Below are 25980 nucleotides of genomic sequence, written 5' to 3' on the forward strand. Positions count from 1 at the left end.
TTTATTTCAATCTTGCATCTAATACTGATATTTGTATTAATTATTTAAAATTCACATTTATGAAATATTAAGTTTAGATCTTTCCAAAACATGTTTAGCAGGATAATTTCTATGGAGAATTTTGTATGACACTTCTTTAATCTTGTTATTTAAGCAAAACTTATTTGTCAACTTCCAAGCTTTAAGAGGGATACAAATCACCAGGTCACAAAATATGCCAACATCTTCATGCAAAATCAAATGTTGAAAGAAGAGCCATCAGACATTGCTTTATTAAACCGTTCTCTCTCAAGATGTAAGACAATAATAGTTGGCAAGCATGTTTTATAAACTGATATGTATAATATGTAACGTATATAATAAAATAACCAAAACAGAGGGTGGGACTAAGTACAAATCGTTCATTGGCCGAGCGTGGTCACGTGACTCTTGTGACATCACCTGCGGGAATCTTTAATCGTCTTTGGTGGTCCAAAAGTGATCTCCAAAGTTACTGAAGTACGGAAATAACATACTTTTGCAAATTAAAGTCAAACGCGCACGATTATTTTAATGTATACATAATATAAACCCTCGTCACGGTCTTGTTTTGTAAACTTAAATTATAGAAACATTTTATTAAATAAACAGCGCATTTTACTTGTGTCACCAAACTGTATTTTTAACAACTCACAAGATTATAAACTGTTTTAAAACTTTCGACAAAGCTTACTTTTTAAATCTCTGTAGTGTAAACAGAGACAGACCACACACAGACTGGGATTCAGGCTGAGAGAGACGGAGATCCGCCATTGCGGTGGTAACGGTAGTTTCTGTGTCCCGTCAGCGTCAAACTGTAAATAAAGTCACGATATCGACACATTTACGTTAAAGCGACGTTTAATACCACCTAAAGCAGCGAGGTGAGTTGCCTGCTACTTCTCGTAAACTAATACACATCTGAAGTAAACTTTTTTCGTACTAACACTAAAAGTAGTATTGTTTAAATAGTGGGCTTTGTTCAGACAGGAGTGTTAAGTATCTTGTATCTTTTTAAATATCTTTGTAATTTGATTATTCCCTGTGTACTAAACTAAAACCAAGCTATTCTAAAGTATCATTCTTGTTTTTACAGTAAAGAGCTAATTACATGAGTTATAACGTTATGAGAACTTGTTATCAAACTTAACAACACACTTCTGAAGAGCTAACTTATAACGTTAACGTTACTTGAAACATATGAGTCAAATTCACTGTGATTTACGATTGTATTTTAGTTTTTAGTACGATTTTCAGTTTTAATAAAAAAAGAATATGCATAGTATATGAAATAACAAGAGGTTTTATGCTGGTAAACAGCTTGTTACCTTTCTTTTAGGTCCATATTCATCTAATATTAGACCTGGATGTTGTTATTTTGCACATTACCACTTCATTTTTGCACTTGATTGATCTATTATGGCTGTAAAATCAAAAACTTTGTTTCATTTGTTAACATAATTGCATTATTAACCATATGACAAATATTTAATTCGTTCAGTGAAATTTGCTATCAAGCATAATTCTTTATGTAAAATGTAAATGCTGTATATGTGTTTTGTCCATAGAAATACATTATTTACTACTGAAAACTTAGGCAATTGATGTACATTTTCTGTGCACAGCATGTACACTCACCGGCCACTTTATTAGACACACCTTACCAGTACCAGGTTAGACCCCTTTTTGCCTTCAGTACTGTCTTAATCCTTCATGGCATAGATTCAACAAGGTACTGGAAATATTCCTCAGACTTTGATCTATATTGACATGATAGCACCATGCAGTTGCTGCAGATTTGTCAGCAGCACATCTATGATACGTCCTCACATTACACAACATGCCAAAGGTGCTCTATTGGATTGAGATCTAGTGACTGTGGAGGCCATTTGAATTCAGTGAAATCAATGTCATGTTCAAGAAACCAGTCTGAGGTGATTCACGCTTTATGACATGGCGCGTTATTCTGCTGGAAGTAGCCATCAGAAGATGAGTACACTGTGGTCATAAAGGGATGGACATGGTTAGCCACAATAATCAGGTGAGCTGTGGTGTTGACATGATGCTCAATCGGTACTAATGGGCCCAAAGTGTGCCAAGAAAATATCCCCCACACCATTACACCACCAACAGCAGCCTGAACCATTGATACAAGGCAGGATGGGTCCATGCTTTCATGTTGTTGACGTCAAATTCTGACCGTACCATCCATATGTTGCTGCAGAAATCAAGACTCATCACACCGGGCAACGTTTTTCCAATCTTCTATTGTCCAATTTTGGTGAGCCTGCGTGAATTGTAGCCTCAGTTTCCTGTTCTTAGCTGACAGGAGTGGCACCCGGTGTTCTTCTGCTGCTGTAGCCCATTCGCCTCAAGGTTGGACATGTTGTGTGTTCAGTGATGCTCTTCTGCAACACTTCGATTGTATCGAGTGCATATTTGAGACACTGTTGCCTTTCTATCAGCTGAAATCAGTCTGGCCATTCTCCTCTGACATTCTGTCATCAACAAGGCATTTGCGCCCACAGAACTGCCGCTCACTGCGTTTTTTCTCTTTTTTGGACCATTCTCTGTAAACCCTTGAGATGGTTGTGTTTCCCAGTAAATCAGCAGTTTCTTAAATACTTAGACCAGCCCGTCTGGCACCATCAACTATGCCACGTTCAAAGTCACTCAAATCAGCTTTATTCCCCATTCTGATGCTCGGTTTGAACTGCAGCAGATCATCTTGACCATGTCTACATGCATAAATCCGTTAAGTTGCTTACATGTGATTGGCTGATTAGAAATTTGCATTAATAAGCAGTTAGACAGGTGATCCTAATAAAATGGCTGGTGAGTGTATATGTAATAAATGGATAATCACATTAATTGTCAGATGTTTTCAATAACAATATTCAGCTAACATTCAATTCAATAGCAAAACCGCTGCTATACTTGGACATTCTGCAAAATATCTCTCCACAGAAGGCAAGTTTTAGTAAAGCATGTATAATAACAATAATAATCAATAGTTTTTTTTTCTTCTTTCCAGGACATCTTTGTGAAATGATTAAGCAACGGATCTCTGTATCTCTGCAAACAAATCCATGGTCTGCATATGGATGATGTAGTGCACTTACCATGAACACCAGCAGCAATGAAACCTCCCTGGCGAACACCACAGATGTGGAAAACCGCAGCGCCTGGATCCTGGAGTCTGTCATCATATTAGCCATTGCCGTGTTTGTATGTCTGGGCAATCTGCTAGTTGTGCTGACTCTTTATCGGAAGCCGTATCTATTAACGCCAAGCAATAAGTTTGTGTTCAGCCTTACGCTTTCCAACCTCCTGTTGTCTGTTCTGGTTCTGCCGTTTGTCGTGGCCAGTTCTGTTCGTGGAGAATGGCTGTTTGGTGTTGTATGGTGCAACTTCTCGGCTCTGCTATATCTGCTCATCAGCTCTGCCAGCATGCTCACGTTGGGAGCCATTGCCATTGACAGGTGAGCTCTTGTATATTTGTTATTGTAACTGAAATGTGAGTCCTTGTACTTGTAATTATGCTCATAACTGATGTTTGGCACAAAATGAGAAAACACCACCCATTCATTCATTCATTCTGTGCATTTTCTTTTCTACTGACAATTTACCCTACCCAATTCACCTGTACCGCATGTCTTTGGACTGTGGGGGAAACCGGAGCACCCGGAGGAAACCCACGCAAACGCAGGGATAACATGCAAACTCCACACAGAAACTCCAACTGACCCAGCCGAGGCTCTAACCAGCGACCTTCTTGCTGTGAGGCACCAGCACTACCTACTGCACCACTGTGACGCCCACGCCACCCATCATTGTGTATTAAATCATTGTTTATAGTCATTTGTGTTGCGCAGTATGTTAAAATGATCAAAATATTGCAGATGGGTTGCAATAAATGAGCAATTTAATGCAAAAGTATTTATACAAAATTACAGAATAATATAATTAGTACATAAGATAATAATTACGGGCGCCGTATATATATATATATATATATATATATATATATATGTGTGTGTGTGTGTGTGTGTGTGTGTGTGTGTGTGTGTGTATATGGCTGTGCACAGTGGCGCACGTTCCCCTCACAGCAAAAATGTTGCTGGTTTAAGCCTCAGCTGGAACAGTTGGTGTTTCTGTGTGGAGTTTGCATGTTCTCCCTGTGCCCGCATGGGTTTCTTCCGGGTGCTCCGTTATCCCCTACAAGTCCAAAGACATGTGGTATAGGTGAATAGGGTATTCTGACTTCAACTGTATATATATATATATATATATATATATATATATATATATATATATATATATATATATATATATGTATGTATGTATCTATGTATGTACGTATGTATATATATATATATATATATATATATATATATATATATATATATATATGTATGTATTATACATTAGCATGATTCATTCCCCTACTGAATGATCTCACTCAAAATTAATACATTTGGTTACAATTTAAGGACCAATTCTCACTATTAACTAGTTGCTTATTAGCATGCATGTTATTGAGATATTGGCTGCCACTAGGACTTATAAAGCACATGTTCTGTATGATCTTATTCTACATCCATAATCCTACCCAATACCTAAACTACCCTAATAATACTAATTATAAGAAGCAAATTAGGAGTTTACTGAAGCAAAAGTCAAAATGGTTTGCTAAGAGTGAGAACTGTCACCAATCTCGTTCCTGGAGGTCCAGTGCCCTGCAGGGTTTAGCTTTAACTTGCCTCAACACACCTGCCTGGGTGTTTCAAGTATACCTAGTAAGACCTTGATTAGCTTATTCAGGTGTGTTTGATTAATGTTGGAGCTAAAATCTGCAGAACACCGGGCCTACGTTACCTACCGAGTGCATCTAAGTTGGTAATCTCATTCGCCATGCAGTATTAAACATTGCATTAAAAATACACGCTTTCAGCAGTTTCTCGAATCAAATATCTTGTTTGTCACAAGGGGCATGAATGAAATGTTCCTGAATAAAAGAGCCAAGCTGCAGTTATTAAAGTCCACCATTTAATAATTTGGCAAATAATTTGATTATTGTTGTCCATGTAAACACAGTCACTGTCTTTCTCCCCTGCGACTGTGTGTTTGTTTTGCCTCTGTGAAAATCTGCGTGTGCCCAAACCGAAACTCCCATTTTTATGCAAATGTTAATGACCCTTCCCTCTTTCTCTCCGCCGACACTCCTTCCTAAACAGAGTTAGACACACCCACTTTCCTGACTTTTTTTTGTTGCTGAAATAGGGGGTTTTGTGGACCTTTAAAATCAAGTGTGACCAAACATTCCTTTTAAGTATAACAAAGTATATCGCAATATATATTGGAGAAAAACAAAATGTCGCAATGTCAGATTTTTCCAATATCATGCAGCCTTAGTTGTGGCTAATGGGGATCTAAATAAATAAACAAATCACTTCTTGTGTTTTGTCAGGTACTACGCTGTTCTCTTCCCAATGGTCTACCCCATCAAGATCACCGGTAATCGAGCATCGCTGGCTATCGTCTACCTGTGGCTTCACTCTCTTTTAGGTTGCCTTCCTCCTCTTTTCGGCTGGTCCACCTTCGAGTTCGACCCCTTCAAGAAGACCTGCACTGTGGCCTGGTATCGTGAGGTCAGCTACACTGCATTCTGGGTAGTGTGGTGCTGTCTGGTCCCCCTGTCCGCCATGCTCATATGCTACGGCCTAATCTTTCGTGTTGCACGACACAAAGCTCGTAAAGTGCATTGTGGGACGGTTGTCATCGTTCAATCGTCATCCAATCGAAATGGACGCAAAAACTCCACCGCCTCGGTTTCCTCCATTGGTAGCCGCAAAGGTTTAATCTACGCCGGCAGCCAGTGTAAAGCATTGGTTACTATTTTGGTGGTCATTGGGACTTATTTGATGACATGGGGGCCGTATGTGGTTGTGATCTGCACTGAGGCCTTATGGGGGAGAGGAAGTGTGTCATCCTGTTTGGAGACCGCGGTGTCCTGGCTGTCCTTCATCAGTGCGGCTTGTCATCCTCTTATATACGGGCTGTGGAATAAGACCGTGAGGAAAGAACTACTGGGCATGTGCTGCACTGATCACCACTACAGGGAATCATTCGTTAGTCGCCATAGGAAGAACCGCCTTTTTAGCATCTCCAACCGAATCACAGGTGAGTGTTTTAACCTGGTTGCTTTCATTGGGAGTTGGAGGACAATGCCGTGGTTGTTTGGTTGGGAAGGGATATGATGTTAGTAATAACGTGTGCATTATTTTATATGTGAGAATCATTCATCCATTTTCTAGTCCCTTTAATAATCTAGGGTCGCCACAGCGGAATGAACCGGCAACTTATCCAGCACGTTTTTATGCAGCGGATGCAACCCATCTCTGGGAAACATCCACATTCACTCACTCACTCATTCACACACTACGAACAATTTATCCTGCATAATTCACCTGTACTGCATGTCTTTGGACTGTGGGGGAAACTGGAGCACCCGGAGGAAACCCTCGCGAATGCAGGAAAAACATGCAAACTCCACACAGAAACACCAACTGAGCAGAGACTCAAATTAGCGACCCAGCGACCTTTTTGCTGTGAGGCGACAGCACTTCCATATACTAGGCGACGCAGAGTATATGGAAAAAATATTACAATATAGTAATATATTTTTTACATTTAAGTTATAAAATATGAATTAGTTTATTTGTGAGAATAATTTTCTAATTAATTTATTTTTTATTAAATGAATCATTTTATAATATTAATATAATCATTTAAAAAAATAAAAAAATTAAATATTATTATAATATAGTAATATAACTTATTACATTTAAGTAATAAAATGTTAATTATTTTATTTGTGAGAATGATTTTTTGTTATATGAATCATTAATTCATAATCATTATATAAATAATTATCTACTTATAATAATATAACTATTTTATAAAAAGTATTACATATATAATAATATTATTATAAATATATAACTATTTATATAATTATATATATATATATATATATATATATATATATATATATATATATATATATATAGCTATTATTAATTTCATGATTCATATAATAAAAAGAAATCAGTCTTTTTTATTATTTATAAAAAAAAATATATATATATATATTTTTTTTTTTACAAAATATAAACATGATATAATAACATTTTATTATAAAATATGTAATATATTAATTTACTTTAAAATGATAATGCATAATCAAAAAATTATTATTACTTTAATAAATAATTTATTTGTTAATAATCTGAATTAGCTTGCTGACTGTTTGGGAACTGTCGTAAAAGGAAGGGATGGTTTGCTTTACAAAAAAACATAAACTTTTTTTAAAATTCTTTCTGCGAAACACAAAATACTGTGCAAATACTGTGTCCTGCCTTAAACGGACATGTTTCTGTTGCAGATCTTGGCATGTCTCCGCACCTGACGGCTGTGTTGGCCGGAGGAGGACAGCTTTTAGGAGCTGGCAGCAGCACAGGTGACACTGGCTTCAGCTTCTCCCAGGACTCAGGTGTGTTTCTATCCACACATTTGAAAAAATGTATTTATTTCTGGATTGCAAAGCTGAATTTTCAGCATTATTACTCTCGTTCAAATGCTCACTGACACTAAGTTCAATATTTCACACTGTGCTATGTAATAATGACGTGGGAATTGGTTTATATACAGATAAAAATATTATGAAGGACATTAATTGTTGACCAATTTAATCACACATAATAATTGTTTTATGTGATGATGTGCAGCAGATGTTAAGTATGTCCCTCACTTTACAATGAATATCTGAAAGCATTCAATGCATGATGAAGCCTATTAAAATGAAGTTATAATGCCTTTATAATTTATGTTTTAAAAAATGTCCCTGGATGAGTTACAGTTCAGTAATATCACATAAGCAAGAGTACAATTTTCCCCAATTTAAACATTCAAGCATGACCTCAAACTTTATCCAACATTTTACAAACAGGAAGTTAAACTTAAGTTACATTTTTCAAACAATAATTGTGTTTCGGACCAAACACACACTTTGCATTTATAAGAAAACTGTAAAAGGCATCCTCACATAGATCTTAATTTTGTTAAAATGTTTATCCCAAAATTAAACTTGTAGTGTATCTACTGTACACATGTATTTTTATAGTATCTTCAACAGCAGTTTCTGTCCTGAAGTGTTTTGTTTTGTTCTGCAGGGACAGACACCATGTTGCTGGATAATTATTCTGAAGGGGCAGAAAACTCACACTACTCTGCTTTATTCAACAAGCGCAGGAGTTCAGTCATGTTTGAGGACCAGGTGGAACCGCAGATGAAAGGTAGAAAAAAATGTGCTCGAGATAAAAAAATTTGGTTAGAGAAAGATTATTAATATATTAATAAATATTACATTTTATCCACTTTAAATACTACTTAAATATATATATATATATATACAGTTGAAGTCAAAATTATTAGCCCCCCTTTGATTTTTTTCCTCTTTAAATATTTCCCAAATGATGTTTAACAGAGAAAGAACATTTTCACAGTATGTCTGATAATATTTTTTCTTCTGGAGAAAGTCTGATTTGTTTTATTTCGGCTAGAATAAAAGCAGTTTTTATTTTTTTAAAACCATTTTAAGTTCAAAATTATTAGCCCCTTTAAGCTTTTTTTTTTTTTGATAGTCTACAGAACAAACCATCATTTTACAATAACTTGCCTAATTACCCTAACCTGCCTAGTTCACCTAATTAACCCAGTTAAGCCTTTAAATGTCACTTTAAGCTGTATAGAAGTGTCTTGAAAAATAAAAGACACTTCACAATAATATTGCAATTATTTATATTTTACTATTATTATTATACATTTTATTATTTATAAATTAATAAAATAAATTACATTTCAAATCGGACATATTTTCTAATTACAATGCCTATTTTAAGTACAGACATACACTGTAATAAAGTCGCTGGCTATCGGGAAGAAGGAGGCAGAAAACCGGCAAACATTTAAATGTTTTTAATAATGATAAAAGAAAACAAACAGATAGCAGCTTCTCACAGAGACTGCCGCCAAGCTGAAAGCAAAAAGTTTTCATGCCTGGTCCTCTCTCATCTTCCACTGCTGTCTCTTCTCCTTTTATAATCCAGAGCTCCTCTGCTGGACTTCATCCCGTTCCCACAGCTCTCGGCCCCGCCCACTCGCTGTACATGTTACTTACATGTAAATATTTGTTTTCTTTGCATCGACTACAAAACAGTATAGACCCTAAAACCCAAACCTATCACAGAAAAGTGTCCAAAACCCCATTTTTCAGTTGCTGATTCATATTCAAATTACATTTTTTATCACATACGGAGTCAAACACAGTATGATATGCAATGAAATGCTTACACATTCACTCATAACCTTAAAAACAACAAGAACAAAAATAATAATCATAATAACAATCTAAATTGAAATATAATTTTAATATAAAAATAATTCAAATATGAACTATTTAAAGACTTTCAATACAGAATATGTGGTATAAACAATAGAATTGTTTCTAACATAATACCTGGTGCATAAGCTGATATTATTGAGGGTGATGTAGTGATTGTTATTGTGTGATCAGGGGAGGAGGAGTCTCAGCAGTTGAAGGCGGAGCTTCATCAGGTGATTGACAGTTTCGCCTCCAGCATGGCGAAGGCCATCGAGAGTGACGCTAAACTCCAGCTGTTCAGTAGCGAGACTCAGATGGACAGATCTTCATCATGTCGAGCCGCACAAAGAGGCTCACGACAGACGGACGGACAGAGAGCTCGACTACAGAGTATAGACGAAGGCATCGGCGCTGATGACAGAGATCAAGACCACGAGGACGATATCGAGGAAATATGCGCATAAATTAATTTACATTTTCAGTACGGTAGGTGTTTGACAAAAGCCAAGAATCTCCAAATTCCGTCACTGACATTAATACTGCAAAGATTCCATCATATTCATCCTACAAAAGATCAAAATAAATCAAGCATGGCTGGAAAAAAGTTACATTTCCAACCAATTAAAAAAACATTTATGTTTTATATAAAGCAGATTTATATAAGGGCTAGTTTCTGTTCAAATAAATATGTCACAAAATGGGTTTATACAAAAATATTAAGACTACAAAAACATTTTCACTTACAGAAAATTAGTAGACAAATAAGACAAAACAATTGACAATTAAAAACAATTGACAATTATGAACAACATGTTTATAAAGTAGTTTAATAAAAAAATAAAATCATAAAAATGGTTAAACATTTTTTAGATTGGAGGACAGTATTTAAAAAAAAATTATATATATATATATATATATATATATATATATATATATATATATATATATATATATATATATATATATATATATACACTCACCGGCCACTTTATTAGGTGCACTAGCCCAAAAGCTCCTTAATCCAAATTTCCAAGCAACCAATCACATGGCAGCAACTCAATGCATTTAGATCTCCTTCAGTTCAAACTGAGTATCAGAATGCAGAAGAAAGGTTCTTTAAGTGACTTTGAACGTGTCTCAGAAGCTACTGATCTACTGGTATTTTCACGCACAACCATCTCAAGGGTTTACGGAGAATGGTCTGAAAATAGAAAAATATCCAGTGAGCGGCAGTTCTGTGGGCGCAAATGCCTTGTTGATGTCAGAGGTCAGAGGAGAATGGCCAGACTGATTCAAGCTGATAGAAAGGCAACAGTGACTCAAATAAGCACTCATTACAACCGAGGTCTGCAGAAGAGCATCTCTGAAAGTACAACACGTACATCCTTGAGGCGAATGGGCTACAGCAGCAGAAGACCACACCGGGTGCCACTCCTGTTAGCTAAGAACAGGAAACTGAGGCTACAATTCGCACAGGCTCACCAAAAATGGACAACAGAAGATTGGAAAAACGTTGTTTTGTCTGATGAGTCTCGATTTCTGCTGCGACATTCGATGGTAGGGTCAGAATTTGGTGTCAATAACATGAAGCATGAATATATCCTGCCTTTTGTCAACGGTTCAGGCTGGTGGTGTTGGTGTAATGGTGTGGGGGATATTTTCTTGGCACACTTTGGGCCCATTAGTACCAATTGAGCATTGTATAAACGCCTTATTTCCAATACTTGTTGAATCTATGCCACGAATGATTAAGGCAGTTCTGAAGGCAAAAGGAGGTTCAACCCGGTACTAGAAAGGTGTACCTAATAAAGTGGCCGATGAGTGTAATTACTAACATAAAAGTTTGAAATAAAAATATTTAAAAACATAAGAGAATAAAAAAAGTGTCAGACTGAAAAAAGCGAGAAATCAAATAAATGAGAATAAATAAACATAAATTCAGAATTTTTCATTAAAATGAATAAAATAGATACCACCTCAAACTGTTCGGCATTTTGAAGCAAGAAAGCATCGATTAAAAATGTACTTTATAAAAATGGATAATTTACATTTAAACATGATAACTTGTCTTTTTTTATTTGACCTATTTAATATTGACTATTGTATTGACAAACACTGTGTTTAAAAGGATAATTCACCCAAAATGAAAACTTCCTGTTAATTATTATTTATACAGCTAGACATCTACGTTAACGGTAAAGAGTGCTAACTTTGTGGCAACTAGCCCCGATCTAATAACTGTAGACACCTCATCATTCATTAACCTTTTGATTTTCGTCTTTAGCACTGTTTACATCTTTCTCAGTCTGCTTTTCTTAAAATCATGTATTGCTTGGTGTCATATTTAGCTTGGATGTGGCCAGTACTGCATGTTTACCGATGCTTAATCCTGCCAAAATATATCAACCACTATCTATTAGGGAAGCAAAGATTTCTGCAAAGTGTTGTTGTTTTACTTTGACAACATTTAGTCTTCTGTTCATACTTTAGTACATGATCCATTAGACATTTCTACAGTGAAAACAATGTTGTAAAATACTGATAATTCTAGTCTTATTTTTTAAAGATACGAAGGTGGAAATGGTTTTTTAATCTTTTGGCATATAACTGTTTTTGTACTGTAAATTCAGATGTAAACACTTTTTGTACTGTTTTTTATGAATTAGTCAGTGTTTTATATCATCCTTCTGATAATAAACAGCACTTGTATTTCTTAGTCTGTTTCTTATATTGTCATTGGTCAGTAATGTATTGGTGTAGAGATAAGGCAGGCTTAAAAAGTTTTTGACTCTTCTAAAGCTTAAAAAATAGCATAATATTTTACATAGACAGGCATAGCCTTTTGAGTTCTAAATAGGCTCAACCCTATTGTTTACTGTAGTATAAAACACTTTCTGTATTCAAGTGCATTTTTTGTTTCCATGTAGGCCAGGGGTGTCCAAACTTGGTCCTGGAGGGCTGGTGTCCTGCTGAGTTTAGCTCCAACTTGCTTCAACACACCAGCCAGGAGGTTTTCAGTTTATCTAGTAAGAGCTTGATTAGCCGGTTCAGGTGTGTTTGATAAGGGATGGAGCTAAACTCTCTAGGACACTGACCATCTAGGACCAAGTTTGGACACCACTGATGTAGGCCTAATAAATAAATAAACTGCCACTTTTCTAATTGAATGGCATACACACACACACACACACACACACACACACACACACATATATATATATATATACACACACACATCTGTTCCCATTGTCACAGGCAATAGATTACAGTAATTACGTTAAGTAGATAGATGTCCTTCCAAGAGGAAGAGGGTGGTGGTGGGCATAGTAGATATAGAAGTATAAATAAATTGGTTGGTATCTGGGTACAAGTAAAGATAGATGCCCTTCCAGGAGGAAGGGGGTGGTGGTGGGCATAGTAGACAGATAGGTAAATTGGTAACGTAGGTACAAGTAACGTAAAGATAGATGCCCTTCCAAGAGGAAGGGGGTGGTGGTGGGCATAGTAGATAGATAGGTATAAATAAATTGGTATGTAACTTAGGTTATATAACTCTTAATGCAAATATAACTCAGATTTTAAGATTTACTTGATAAAACTAAAAGAAAATTCTGATAAATTTGACTAAAATACATCAAGTACAATGAACTTAATAATACTGTTTTTACACTCCTATGTTTATTAGCTATGATTAGCAAACATTTAAATATTACACGTAAGTACTAATATTAAGGCCATATAATACATTTTATTCAGTGCAGAGAGTCATTTTGAGGGGTGAGGGTGGGCTTTGACTTATTGTGAATGGAAAAATATGTAAAAGCACGGAATAAAACTGTTGAAATGTCTTATTTATTTTCTCATCTCTATTGCGGAGGTGCATTTGGTTTCTTTACACTAATCAGAGACGAGTGTTTTTTGCTTACAATTACACTATTGACATTTTCCCGTATGTATCTACATACTGCTCTCTTGTTTAGCTCGCTGTTGGTAAGGCACACTTCAAAATGTATGACAAAAGAAAGTAAAATAATGTGTTTATGATTGGCCTAATAATAACAACAACACTGTAAACGCTGAGAAAATGAGGAGCACATATTATTTTTAAACCAAGAAACTGAACCACATGTGTAACCAGTGTTTTAGTTATGCCTAAAGTCTTTCATCCACGAACTTAAAGAAATAATTCGGTTAAAAAATGACAAATTTGCCATCATTTACTCACCTTTCACTTGCTCGAAACCTATTATAGTTTGAAAGATATTTTGAGAAATGCTATTGACTTTCATAGTATTTTTTCCATGGAACTTGAAATGTCCCAGCAACCAGCATTCTTCAAAATATCTTCTAATATGTTCAACAGAAGAAAGAAACCACATGTGGGAAAGTAAGCGATGAGGCAGTTTTCATTTTTGAGTGAACTATCCCCTTTAATTCAGGGTCCTACTGAAGGATTTATGGAGCATCAAATCTTTTAATTTTCCCCAATACTTGTCTTGAACATACTGTGTAAGCTCATATAAGTCTAAGTCATGATGCGGAGGAAGGTTTTAATATCCGTGCGACAACAGAAATCGATATTTCATTAGATGAACATAAGAAATGTCCCACGACACGTCTGCATATATGAAATAAAACAAGGTGTAGACGGAATGACCTGCTCTGCCTCACAAGCACTGATGAGAGAAATGTTATCCAGAGCCGTCAAGATCATATCGCTGCTGACACTCGCACACACACATCCTCACACACACCACACCAATGGCGACTTTGAGACTCCTGTGACTTTGATGTTCTTTTTGAACTGCGTTTCTCTGTCTGTTGCTGTGCTGAGAGACCTGAGGGTCGCTGAGAAGAGAAGATGGAGCATCTACTGCTGTCACCAATGAGAAAGGATTTGTCTGTCAGTCTCTATTTATTCTCCATGTCATGTCTATTCTCCTTATGAGTCTTACCTTCAGATAGAGACAGCCCAATGACATTTATTTGACACTGACATTACAAGAGTCATTTCTGAAGGGGGATGAACATGTTGATCTTCATGACGTGTTTCCAACTCTCTCATTTACTTAGATTTTTTAATTCTTATATGTATTACAAAGACTCCATTATTATCATTTATAAAACCGGTCATTTTTCCAAGTGCATTATTCCATTTATAGGAGTTAAATTAGCATAGTACATGTAAGCTTTAATTACACAATAAATACTGATGTACACTCACCTGCCACTTTATTAGGTACACCATGATAGTACCAGGTTGGGCCTCCTTTTGCCTTCAGAACTGCCTTAATCCTTCATGGCATAGATTCAAAAAGGTACCAGAAATATTCCTCAGAGATTTTGCTCCATATTGACATGAAAGCTTCAAAGTTGCTGCAGATTTGTCGGCTGCACATCCATGATGTGAATCTCTCGTTCCACCACATCCCAAAGGTGCTCTTTTGGATTGAGTTCTGGAGACTGTGGAGGCCATTTAGGTACAGTAAACTCCTTGTCATGTTCAAGAAACCAGTCTGAGATGAAGTAGCCATCAGAAGATGGGTCTACTGTGGTCATAAAGTGATGGACATGGTCAGCAACAATACTCAGGTGGGCTGTGGTGTTGACATGATGCTCAATTGGTACTAATGGACCCAAAGTGTGCCAAGAAAATATCCCCCACACCATTACACCACCACCACCCGCCTGAACCATTGATACAAGGCAGGATGGATTCATGCTTTCATGTTGTTGATGCCAAATTCTGACCCTACCATCCATATGTTGCAGCAGAAATCAAGACTCATCAGACCAGGCAACGTTTTTCCAATCTTCTATTTTCCAATTTTGTTGAGACTGTGTGAATTGTAGCGTCAGTTTCCTGTTTTTAGCTGACAGGAGTGGCACCCGGTGTGGTCTTCTGCTGCTGTAGCCCATCCGCTTCAAGGTTGAACATGTTGTGCATTCAGGGATGCTCTTCTGCATACCTCAGTTGTAACAAGTGCTTACTTGAGTTACTGAAATGTCATTACCAGGGGCGCCGCTAGGGGTGGAAAAGTTAGGATGATTCTAAGGGCCAATGCATTTTGGGGGACCCCAGAGATATTATTAGGGGCCCCAGCACCAACCCCTAACTCCCCTTTCTTCGCTTTTGTCAGTGCCCCCACTTTTCCGTGTAAAGTTGTCAGAGGGCCCTTGGCTGCCAGTGTCGCCCCTGGTCATAACACAAAAATATTTCACATTATTATACAATTTTATCTTCATTCATTCAGTCATTTTCTTTTCGGCTTAGTCCCTATTTTAAATAACGGGTCACCACAGCAGAATGAACCACCAACTTATCCAGCATATGTTTCATGCAGTGGATGCCATTCCAGCTGCAACCCATCTAAGCACCCGGGGGAAACCCATGTGAACACGAGGAAAACATGCAATCTCCACACTGAAATGCCAACTGACCCAGCCGAGGCTCGAACCCGTAACCTTCTTGCTATAAGGTGACAGCAATACCCACTGCGCCGCCACAACTGTATCTTCTAGATCAGGGGTCACCAACCCTGTTCCTGGAGAGCTACCTTCCTGCAGATTTTAGTTGCAACCCTGACCAAACACACCTGCTTGTAATTATCAAGTGCTGCTTTACTATTAATTGGTTCAGGTGTGTTTGATCAAGGTTGGGACTGAGTTCTGCAGGAAGGTAGCTCTCCAGGAACAGGGTTGGTGACCCCTGATCTAGATGCATATTATTTACAAACAAAACACCTGATTATTCTAGAAAAAGATCTAAGTTTTCATGCGGAGCCACCTAAGAGTGTTTGTCTTCAGGGAAACTGAAACATTTAGGGCTCGTAAGCTGAAGTTTTAGTGTTTCCTCAGTAATTGAGCATTTGCAGGCTTTGACGCACGGTTGTCTGCTGAAGTTACCAAAGCTAGTCTGACATAACAAGTGTTTTGATTTTGAAAGCCACACTTCACAACGCTCTGCCTCATGAATGTGTGCTCAGAGAAAAGGTTTTTGCTTTAAAGAACTCCCTTAGGAAAGGAAAACCCCAATGTGTTTGTCACTGATAATGATTCATTGTGAGCCCTCTGGCGGATCACCTTGCATGCTGTGGATTTGTTTTAATTTCTAAAACTCCTGTAAAGTTAGGACTGCACTTATATAAACAAAATCTTGAAACAAAATAGAGCAGTTTTAAGGTGTGCTATAGATTTTGGATTATTAGAGTTACCTTTTTGTTTGATGGAAGATAACATGTCAGGTTTAAGATCACACTCTGTCCAATTACAGCTTGCGACAGTAGGTTTTAGTCTTCAACAGGTCGTGTTCAATTCACCCTATTGATTACCTGAAACAAATAAATCAATAAATAAAATCACAAAATAGAGCCACGAAATCATTATTCAATTTACATGCATTCATACATAAATAAATAAGCACTGATTGATTGCTGGGATTATGGCGTCACGGTGGCGCAGTGGGTAGCACAATCACCTCTCAGCAAGAACATCGTTGGTTCAAGCCTCGGCTGGGCCAGTTGGCGTTTCTATTTGGAGTTTGCATCATGTTCTTCCCTTGTTCGCATGTCACATGCGCTTTAGGTAAATTTAATAAGCTAAATTGTCCGTTGTGTATGTGTGTATGTGTGTTTCCCAGTGTTGGGTTGTGGCTGGAAGGCCATCCGCTGCATAAAACATATGCTAGATAATTTGGTGGTTCATTCCACTGTGGCGACCCCTGATTAATAAAGGGACTAAGCCGAAAAGAAAGTTATTGAATGAATGAATGAATGAATGAATGAATGAATGAATGAATGAATGAATGGTGAGATTATGTGTGTAGTGGTTCTGCTAGTAGATACATACTAAAAGGTTTGAAAATCAGAACTGACCCTAAATTTAAATTCTTAGAGTATAAGTGTGCACATTATTAAAAAATGTCTTTGACGAAAAAAAAATGTGTGTGTTTGTGTACTGGTTTTTTATAATGACACAGGCATCTATATGTTGATATGGCTTATAAAGCAAATAGTCGCAAATGGACCTGTCAGACAAACGCCGCTCACTTTAATGTTAATTTTGCTAAATGACTGTGCTTATCACTGGGTAACAAACTCTTAACACGCTGAAAGCATTATTTAAATAATATATAACTTACCTCTAATACGACAACAAACTCTGTATCGCATTGGATGTAATTCCCTTGCTGTCAATGCTAGCGCTGCTGTTTTTTTCTGCAACCTCGCATCCTGAATGTTTACAAACCGGTAATTCGCCAACAGATAAATAGCCTATATAAACATAATGTGCTATGTAGAAAAATAAAATTAGTTAAGTACTGAGGAAATATACTTATTTAAAGTAAACTGAACCTATATTAATTGTTTGAAATCTGACTTTTTAAGTATGTAGCCTATTACAACTAACGCACTGTCTGTTAACTTGCCCCTCAGATGGGGTGAACATTTTTTTTTACTCCTTTGAAGTCTGTCCACAAAATAAGACAGCCTCACATGGCTACATACATTTAAAAGATGTCATTCGCAAATCTGATAAAATAAGACATCTTCAACTGAAATAACCATATTAATTTACACCCTATTAATCAACCATCTTTGACTACAAGATGTTACAACCTACTTTATCTTGGCAGTTTGCTATTGGCAATCAGCATATTCCCTGCAGAATGCTTGAGCAGATTTACTCACGAGTTACTGTGGAACTGGCAGGTATTAGTTACAGTCATTTCTGAGGTAGTAAGCGAAACAGACACGCTGACGAATTGAGATTTTAATTCAGACAGACAGGCTAAAAATGCAGTCATCGAAGGGCCTGAGGCGGACAGGAGATGGCGCCACTGTCGCGCGGTTCCCGGATCAGCGGCACCGCAGCAGAGCCCCAAACCCTGCGGGAGTCATTAAAATGTCGCGAAAGAGTTTATTTAAACACCACAGAGCCACGAGCATTGGCGAAGTCAATATTTTGAAGGCCGGTCTCATTAGAAATCTGTCTTCATGACTTTCTAATGAACTCAGCAGGGATGTAAATACAAGAATCTTTCCTTGGCGCTCATTTATGAAGTGATCGATTACCTCATTTCACAAACAAGCCATGGCATGATGGCAAGGTCTGATCAATTGAATTTCAAATTCAATCGCGTATTTTTGACAATAAATCATGGCCAAAGTATATTTTAAATATAATTTGTGTCTAATCGTTAAATATATGTTATGTCTATGTATATTTTTAAATTAGAAAATGAATTTCAATCTGAACAGGTACGTGGAGCCATTTTTGAGGGGGGAAAAGACACTTTTCTTGTTTATTTTTATTCTTTATGAATAAATACATTGGTATGTTGAAGGGTGACACAGTGGCGCAGTAGGTAGTGCTGTAGCCTCACAGCAAGAAGGTCGATGGGTCAGTCCAAAGATATGCGGTACAGGTGAATTGGGTAGGCTAAAGTGTCCGTAGTGTATAGGTGTGTATGGATGTTTCCCAGAGATGGGTTGCAGCTTGAAGGTCATACACTGCGTAAAACTTATGCTGGATAAGTTGGCGGTTAATTCTGTTGTGGCAACCCCAGATTAATAAAGGGACTAAGCCGAAAAGAAAATGAATGAATGAATAGCATGTTGAAATATGTCCAAACAAATACTTTGAAGAATTTTGGACACCGGTAGCCTGACTTCCACAGTAAGAAGAAAAAATACTATGGAAGTCAATGGCTACTGACAGTTAACATTCTTCAAAATATCTGCTTTTTTTGTTCAACAAAAGAAAGAACCTGAAAAAGGTTTGGAACAGGTGCGGGACTTTCTGAAAATTGCCTATTTCTAAATTTATTTTAGGGTAAATAAAATACATTTCTGTCGTCGATCCCAGTTCTGAGAGCAACAAATAATAACTTGACTTGTAGTTGATCATTTAGAAAAGTGGCGGAAGGTAGATTTTTCCGATCAATCATCTGTTGAACTGCATCCCAATCATTACAAATACTGCAGAGGACCTATTGGAACACGCATGGACCCAAGATTCTCATAAAAATCAGTCAAGTTTGGTGAAGGAAAAATCATGGTTTGGGCTTACATTCAGTATGGGAGCGTGTGAGAGATCTGGAGGTTGGATGGCAACATCAACAGCCTGAGGTGTCAAGACATTTGTGCTGCCCATTACATTACAAACCACAGGAGAGGGCAAATTCTTCAGCAGGATAGCGCTCCTTCTCATACTTCAGCCATCAAAGTTCCTGAAACAAAGAAAGTCAAGGTGCTCCAGGATAGGCCAGTTCAGTCACCAGATATGAACATTATTGAGTATGTCTGGGGTAAGATGAAGGAAAAGGCATTGAAGATGAATCCAAAAAATATTGATGAATTCTGGGAGTCCTGCAAGAACACTTTCTTTGCCATTCCAGATGACTTTATTAATAATTATTTTAGTCATGCAGAGATGTATGGATGCAGTCCTCCAAGCTCATGGGAGTCAAACACAATAATAATTAATTTTCCACTGCAGCAAGACTTTATATTCTATACCGTGCATTATTTCTGTTAAGTGGTGAGACTTTTATCTAAACAAAGTCAGACTTTACTGTCCTGATTAAATAATTAAAAATCAAGGCATGATCATATTTTATTTTGGTAAAATAAGTGTAATCTAGAGGCCTTTGCCTTTCATATAAGCCACTTCTGATCAACTAAAAATCAAGTTATTATTTGTTGTTCCTAAAACTTGGATAGGCGACAAGACTTTTTTCAGGCCTTTGTGTTGTGTATTAAGTGCAAGATTTTTTTTATTTTTTAAAATGGTCAAAAATGTATTTTTAGAAATTTGTTTATGCAATTTTATTTCACTATTTTTTGTATGTTTTCAAATGTATTTGAAAATTTGACCATTTTATTACCATATGAATTGTACAAAACTGTTCTATGCATTGTCTCTTGATGTTAGGAAAAGTTTCCTACTTTCTGTTGATGTTCATCCAACTTCTCTGACGACGTTTCACCATCTTGTGACTCAAGAAAATCACCCGAATTTCCCCACATAGTGCCGCGGAAAGCAGTGAGGGAGCAAATTAGGAGGCTATTTCAGTCTTCTGTAGCTGGAAAGGTGAAATCTTCTGCATCCATCTTTCTGAGCGGGTGAAAAATTAATTAGGGATACGTGGCCGATGTGGCTGGAAGCAAATGGAACAATGCATAAGTCATCAGGACAGATCGCTGCCTGTCACCTGCACAAAAAGTCACGGCGAGAGGCTCATTAATGGCATTTATAGATTTGCCAGGGGAAAATGCCAGGGTGTGTGAGGATGACAGTCTGGACATGCTGTTCCCACACACTGTCTCGACCTGTCTGCTGTGTTGTGTATCTCACACAATGGCAGAGGTGGATTGTGTTTATCTGTGGGCCTCATATCATTTATACTATGCGGAATCGACAGGAGACCTGGGGGGTTCAGCACAAACAATATGATTGTATAGCATATTCCAGTGGGCTTCTGCTGATATCAGATTTTCTTGCTGTCATAAATGGCTGTATAACTTTTATTACAGTTATACAGTAATATCATCACGATATTAACCAAATTAAGCCAAAAAATTATACTTTAAAGAGGTCCTGTTATGAAAAAAAAAACTTTTATAAGAGATTTTAAGACAGTTGTGTGGCAACAGTGTGTGGATATAGCCAGCCTTTAATGGTAAAAACTAATTAACCCTATATTATATAATCACACTTGATAAAAACAGTCTATAAAACACCTTGATTGACATTCTGCCATTGTAAATGTAATCAAAGGGGGAAAACCCCGCCCATTGAAGACGATCTCTCCCTCGTTAGCATAAACAGCCCTAAGTAAGAAGCAGCCATCTGACATTAGCAAAAAATATAGTGTACCATTTACATTAAGTCATTAATAAATGTTTTTAAAATTAACAGTGAGAAATAGCCATATACTATAGCTATGTTAAAGTAAAAACAAAAATACAACAACATTTTAATTATTAAGATTTAACTTATTTAACTTAATTTAGCATTAACTAAGAAATTAACATCACCCAAGATTAATAAAAGCCTTTGTGGTTGTCATTATATTGTTAAATTGACCGATGTTAACACATTAAGCCTTACTATACAGCGCTATCAAACAAAAGGCCTATAAATAGACTGAATTCTCAGTGTTGTAGGCCAGATTAACTTGAACGTCCAATAAAACAATCTGAATATTCTTGAAATACACTCTTAAAGTTTAAATAATAAATAATCATTCACTTTTTTTTAAGTGCCCATGGCATCAATATTATGCATGCTCATTATTATGATATATGTACAATATCACATGAGTAGCAGTGCGATGTGGCTGTATATCGGCACTTGTGGGAGCTGGGAGGCGTGCCGCAGTGCTTTAGTGTCCCACCAGTGACGATATACGGCCACATTGCACTGCTGCGAGTGTGATATTGCATTTATACAACAGTTCGATGGCATAATCGTGTAAACAAAAAAGAAAATCGAATACGGAGAGTCTCAAAACCCTTTTGTAAGAGGAACTAGTTTCTTTCACAATTCATTAGCATCTGCAGCTGATGTCAGAACAGCAGAAGCTGTTAGTAATTCACCAACATCACTTTAGAGCTAGTATATGAATGATTCTCTAGCGTAATATCTAAATTGTAGACAAAACAGGTGATTTTGCTGACATTTTAAGATTATAAGGCTGCACAGTATGATTTCCCAGTATTTCCCTGTTGCAATCAGGATATCACAATATTACTATGGTATAAATACAGCACTACAACATAAAAAGAGAGTTCGACGTAGAAAGTTGTTTACCTGTTTAATAATGATTTAAATCAGTTGTACTTTGAAATTACGCTGTTTTTTTCTTAGGGCTTATTATTTGTCTCTGTCGCCATCTTGTGGATGAACATTGTCAACCGTCTTTGCACAGACAGGCTAATGGCCACCAACGTGCTGTCTCCAAGTGGCAACCTCCTGCTTTCCCTCGGTACGCCAATACGAAGTAACTAAAACTGCAATTCATCGACTCGCCTTGGGTTGCTGGCTCCCGGATATCCAGGTGATTTCTGATTGCATTGGTAAACTGGCCATTTTTACAGCTGATAAAAAACAAGTTTACAGTCTGGTACAGAATTGACAACTGTGAGGGGGTGATTTTTTTTTATAACTAATCCGTTTCCTTTTTATTAAGTTATATTAAGTCTGCATACTTAAGGGCGTGGCCACTTGAGTGAGAGCTAGGTCACGTTGCTCGCCGTCACTTCACCTTAACTGATTTTGGCTGATTAGCTGCTGAACTTGGCATATGCAACGTATTTTTGTTTAGGTTAATGTTTCTTTACACAGTCTATTGCCTTTTGGAATTATTTCTCACAAGTATTAGATGATATGGCATGCTGTGTGCACTTAATTGTGCCATCTAAGCTAGGTCTTAGCAAAATGCCAGCATACATCTGTAGATCCGCTCACGCTCCGCCTCTTTGCCCTTGTTTGGTATCCCGCGGTCGGTCCCATGACGTGCGAACAAAATGCCGATGGTTGGCCGCGCCTACTTGTAGCTTATTTTACAGTGTTCAGAAACCTATGGGTGACGTCACGAGTACAACATCCATGTCTTTACAGTCTATGGCTGTCTCTCAGAAATTATAAATATTTTAAAACAGGCACTATCCTTATAAATAAACTGCATAGTTGCAATCTAAATAATTACATTCTTGACTAAAAAAGCCTTAAGAGGACATTATGTTGCCCAACAGCAGCAATTTTTGTCAAACTGTAGAGCGTTCTCTGCTTGTCGCTGTATGTGGGCGGAGTAATACACAAGGGTGAAGGGTTAAGAGGCTGGACGAGTGCAGTTACTGGCAGAATATTGCATGGCTATCAGCCAATCAGATTCAAGATCCAGACAGAACTGTTGAATAAACTGAATTATTGAATATCAGCATATGTGAGAATCATACCTTAATATGACAGTAGTAAGTTGATGAAAGTAGCTTACTACATGTATTCATATTTAATTGTTATTATCTTGTTTTGTAGGATTTAAACAGTCAGACATTTCTAATCAGGTCGGTAATTGGTGAATTGGTCATTTAAAAGAAACTGTGTCAGCGTAGGCGAAGTGAAAATGTTTGCTTAAAGTGCAAGATCTGCAAAGTGCTTTTATCCCCCAAGGGTCTTCTCTAAATCTCTCAACACTAAATGGATGTTTGTGTGTAGGAATGGGTCACTGCATTATTACCCAAAACTCCCCGAATACCAGACCTTTCTCTCTCCACAGAGACAGCCTGTGAGTAATGGCTATGCTGAGCTGTAGTCGTCCATATTTATAAGTACATCCTCTCTCCTTTATTTTTTTACTACAGTACTTCTGCTGAAGTAACTGCCAAAATGTCATTTGTAACCTATATAATGTCCCACTTCAGTTTTCCTGAATGTTTAAAGTGGTTGTAAGGGTTTGGTGACAACCAGTGTCTGCTTCTCAAGTATTACTTTTATGAGAGCTCATTAATATTCATGACCTTTCCAGATAAGGTAAAAACAGAGTTTTCCATTCTAGGGGTCAATCACGGGGTTAGAAATGGACAGTTTATGGAAACTTTTTGCACTATAAGTCAAATATATGTGTGTGGTGGGTAAGGCATGATCGAACAACAAAAAAGGGATGAGAGCAAGCGGAGACACCGGCGGCTGGTCAGAGGTCCAATCATAATTAATCAGTAACACCTGTATTTTCTAGTGATTGGGCCAGAGAGACACCTTTATAAGGGGAGGAGAAGGAACAGTCGGGAGAGATGAGAGCTTGACAATACAGACTCTATACGCACACATAAACACAAGTGCCCAGCACAAAAAAAAATTAATATTTGTGCTTACCTGATATCGCCAACCCTGTCTTCTTCTTCCCACAAAACGAACTTTGCTACAATGTGTATTCTCTATAGGCAGATATGAGAGAACAATTTAAACAATGCATTCTGTGGCACCTTTAAGTTTAACTTTTAAGATTTTTGGAAGGAAACACTGATGGAAGTTTCAGATTCCTCCCAAACTGCAAAATGTGCTTTCCTTACTTTCTAGTCCAAATATCTAAACATTCTTAAATCAGGAAGCTTCTTTCGAAAAATATATGTGTGTGTGTATATATATATGAAGAGTTCAGATGCAAAAACCTCTTAAAAGCCATTTGAAATTACCTTTAAAAATTTGCATTTTTATCAGGCTACTGTGTGTAGGTTCGGTAATTTCAAGTTTATGGCAAAGAATATACTCTTTCAAAGGTCTTTAAAATGAAATAACTCAACATAATCATGGGTTGAGAAAAATGCTCATTTTCAATGGAAATTTAGGACAGCACTTACATATTAATATATATGAGCAATATCACATGAGTAGCAGTGCGATATGGCTGTATATCAGCACTGGTGGGAGATAAAAATAAATAAAATCAAACACGGAGAGTCTAAAAACTTTTTATTAGGAATACTTTCTTTCGCTATTCATTCACATCTACAGCTGACGTGATGTCAAAACAGCAGAAGCCGTTACTAATTAACCAACGTCACTTTAGAACTAGTGTATGAATAATTCTCAAGCGTAATGTATAAAGTGATGGCAAAACAGGTGATTTTGCTGACATTTTAAGATTATAAGGCTGAACTTGACATGAAATGCCATCCGTCTACAGAGATATCTTCTAACAGTGTTTCAGTCTACAGTATTTCTCTGATGCATTTGGGATATTACAATAATTAACCCTGAAAAAAAGCAGCACAATCACTACCAGACTGCTGTTGTGTTTGCGATAAGGAGGGGGTGTTCGTGGGTGAGGTCTCTGAATAACACGGTTGTGTTGAGAACCGGGACAGGAAAGTAACTGTATTAAAATAGGCACTGACCCTATAAATAAACTGCATAGTTGCAATTTATATAAAAGAGAGAGTTCGACTTAGAATATCACTTACCAGTTTAATAATGATTTGATCAACTGTAGTTAGACATCACAATGTATTAATCTTCTAAGCAAGGATTTATTATGCGGTCCTGCCGCCATTTTGTGTATAGACAACGTCAATCGTCTTTGACCAATGGACACAGATGTGCTACTGTCTCTCAGAAATTATAAATATTTTAAAATAGCCACTATCTTTATAAATAAACTGCATAGTTGCAATCTAAACAACTACATTCTGACCTTAAAAGCATCATAAGAACATTATGTTGTCCAACAGCGGCAATATTTGTCAAACTGTTGAGCGTCCTCTTGTTGCTGTATGTGGGCTGAGAAATACAGAAGAGTAAAGAGGTTGTACAAATGCAGTTATTGCAGAATATCGCACGACTATCAGCCAATCAGATTCAAGAACCAGACAGAACTCTTGTATATATATACATATATATATATATATATATATATATATATATATATATATATATATATATATATATATATATAAAATATATATATAAAATATATATATACATTTTTGTATATATATAAACATTTTTGTTTT

At 36.9% G+C, this 25980-nt stretch overlaps 1 protein-coding gene and 1 long non-coding RNA gene across 4 annotated transcripts; one reads left to right on the forward strand and one right to left on the reverse strand.

The window, feature by feature from the left end:
- The first annotated feature begins 770 nt into the window (after positions 1 to 770).
- Positions 771 to 12177, forward strand: gpr161a (G protein-coupled receptor 161a). Of its 3 annotated transcripts, none has more exons than XR_012407616.1 (7): positions 771 to 902; positions 3053 to 3500; positions 5489 to 6201; positions 7466 to 7573; positions 8253 to 8375; positions 9656 to 10284; positions 11260 to 12177. XR_012407616.1 is itself a non-coding variant. In XM_073953649.1 (7 exons), exons 3-7 carry the CDS (start codon positions 3469 to 3471, stop codon positions 9925 to 9927), a joined length of 1248 nt encoding a protein of 415 aa, XP_073809750.1. In that variant the 5' UTR covers positions 771 to 902; positions 3053 to 3246; positions 3387 to 3468; the 3' UTR covers positions 9928 to 10306. The 3 variants fall into 3 exon arrangements, 2 of the variants coding, with proteins under 2 accessions (XP_073809750.1, XP_002662328.1); XM_073953649.1 differs by lacking the exon at positions 11260 to 12177 and having other exon boundaries at positions 3053 to 3246; positions 3387 to 3500; positions 9656 to 10306; XM_002662282.8 differs by lacking the exon at positions 11260 to 12177 and having other exon boundaries at positions 9656 to 10306.
- Positions 12178 to 13129: 952 nt separating this feature from the next.
- LOC141386181 (uncharacterized) lies at positions 13130 to 18275 on the reverse strand. Its single transcript, XR_012407633.1, has 4 exons — positions 18154 to 18275; positions 17604 to 17754; positions 16678 to 16794; positions 13130 to 15659 (listed from the first exon to the last, which is right to left on the reverse strand). It is a non-coding gene; the product is annotated as an uncharacterized lncRNA (long non-coding RNA).
- Between the last annotated feature and the right edge of the window lie 7705 nt (positions 18276 to 25980).

The sequence above is a fragment of the Danio rerio genome, chromosome 6 (assembly GCF_049306965.1).
Source record: "Danio rerio strain Tuebingen ecotype United States chromosome 6, GRCz12tu, whole genome shotgun sequence".
Taxonomy (NCBI): domain Eukaryota; kingdom Metazoa; phylum Chordata; class Actinopteri; order Cypriniformes; family Danionidae; genus Danio; species Danio rerio.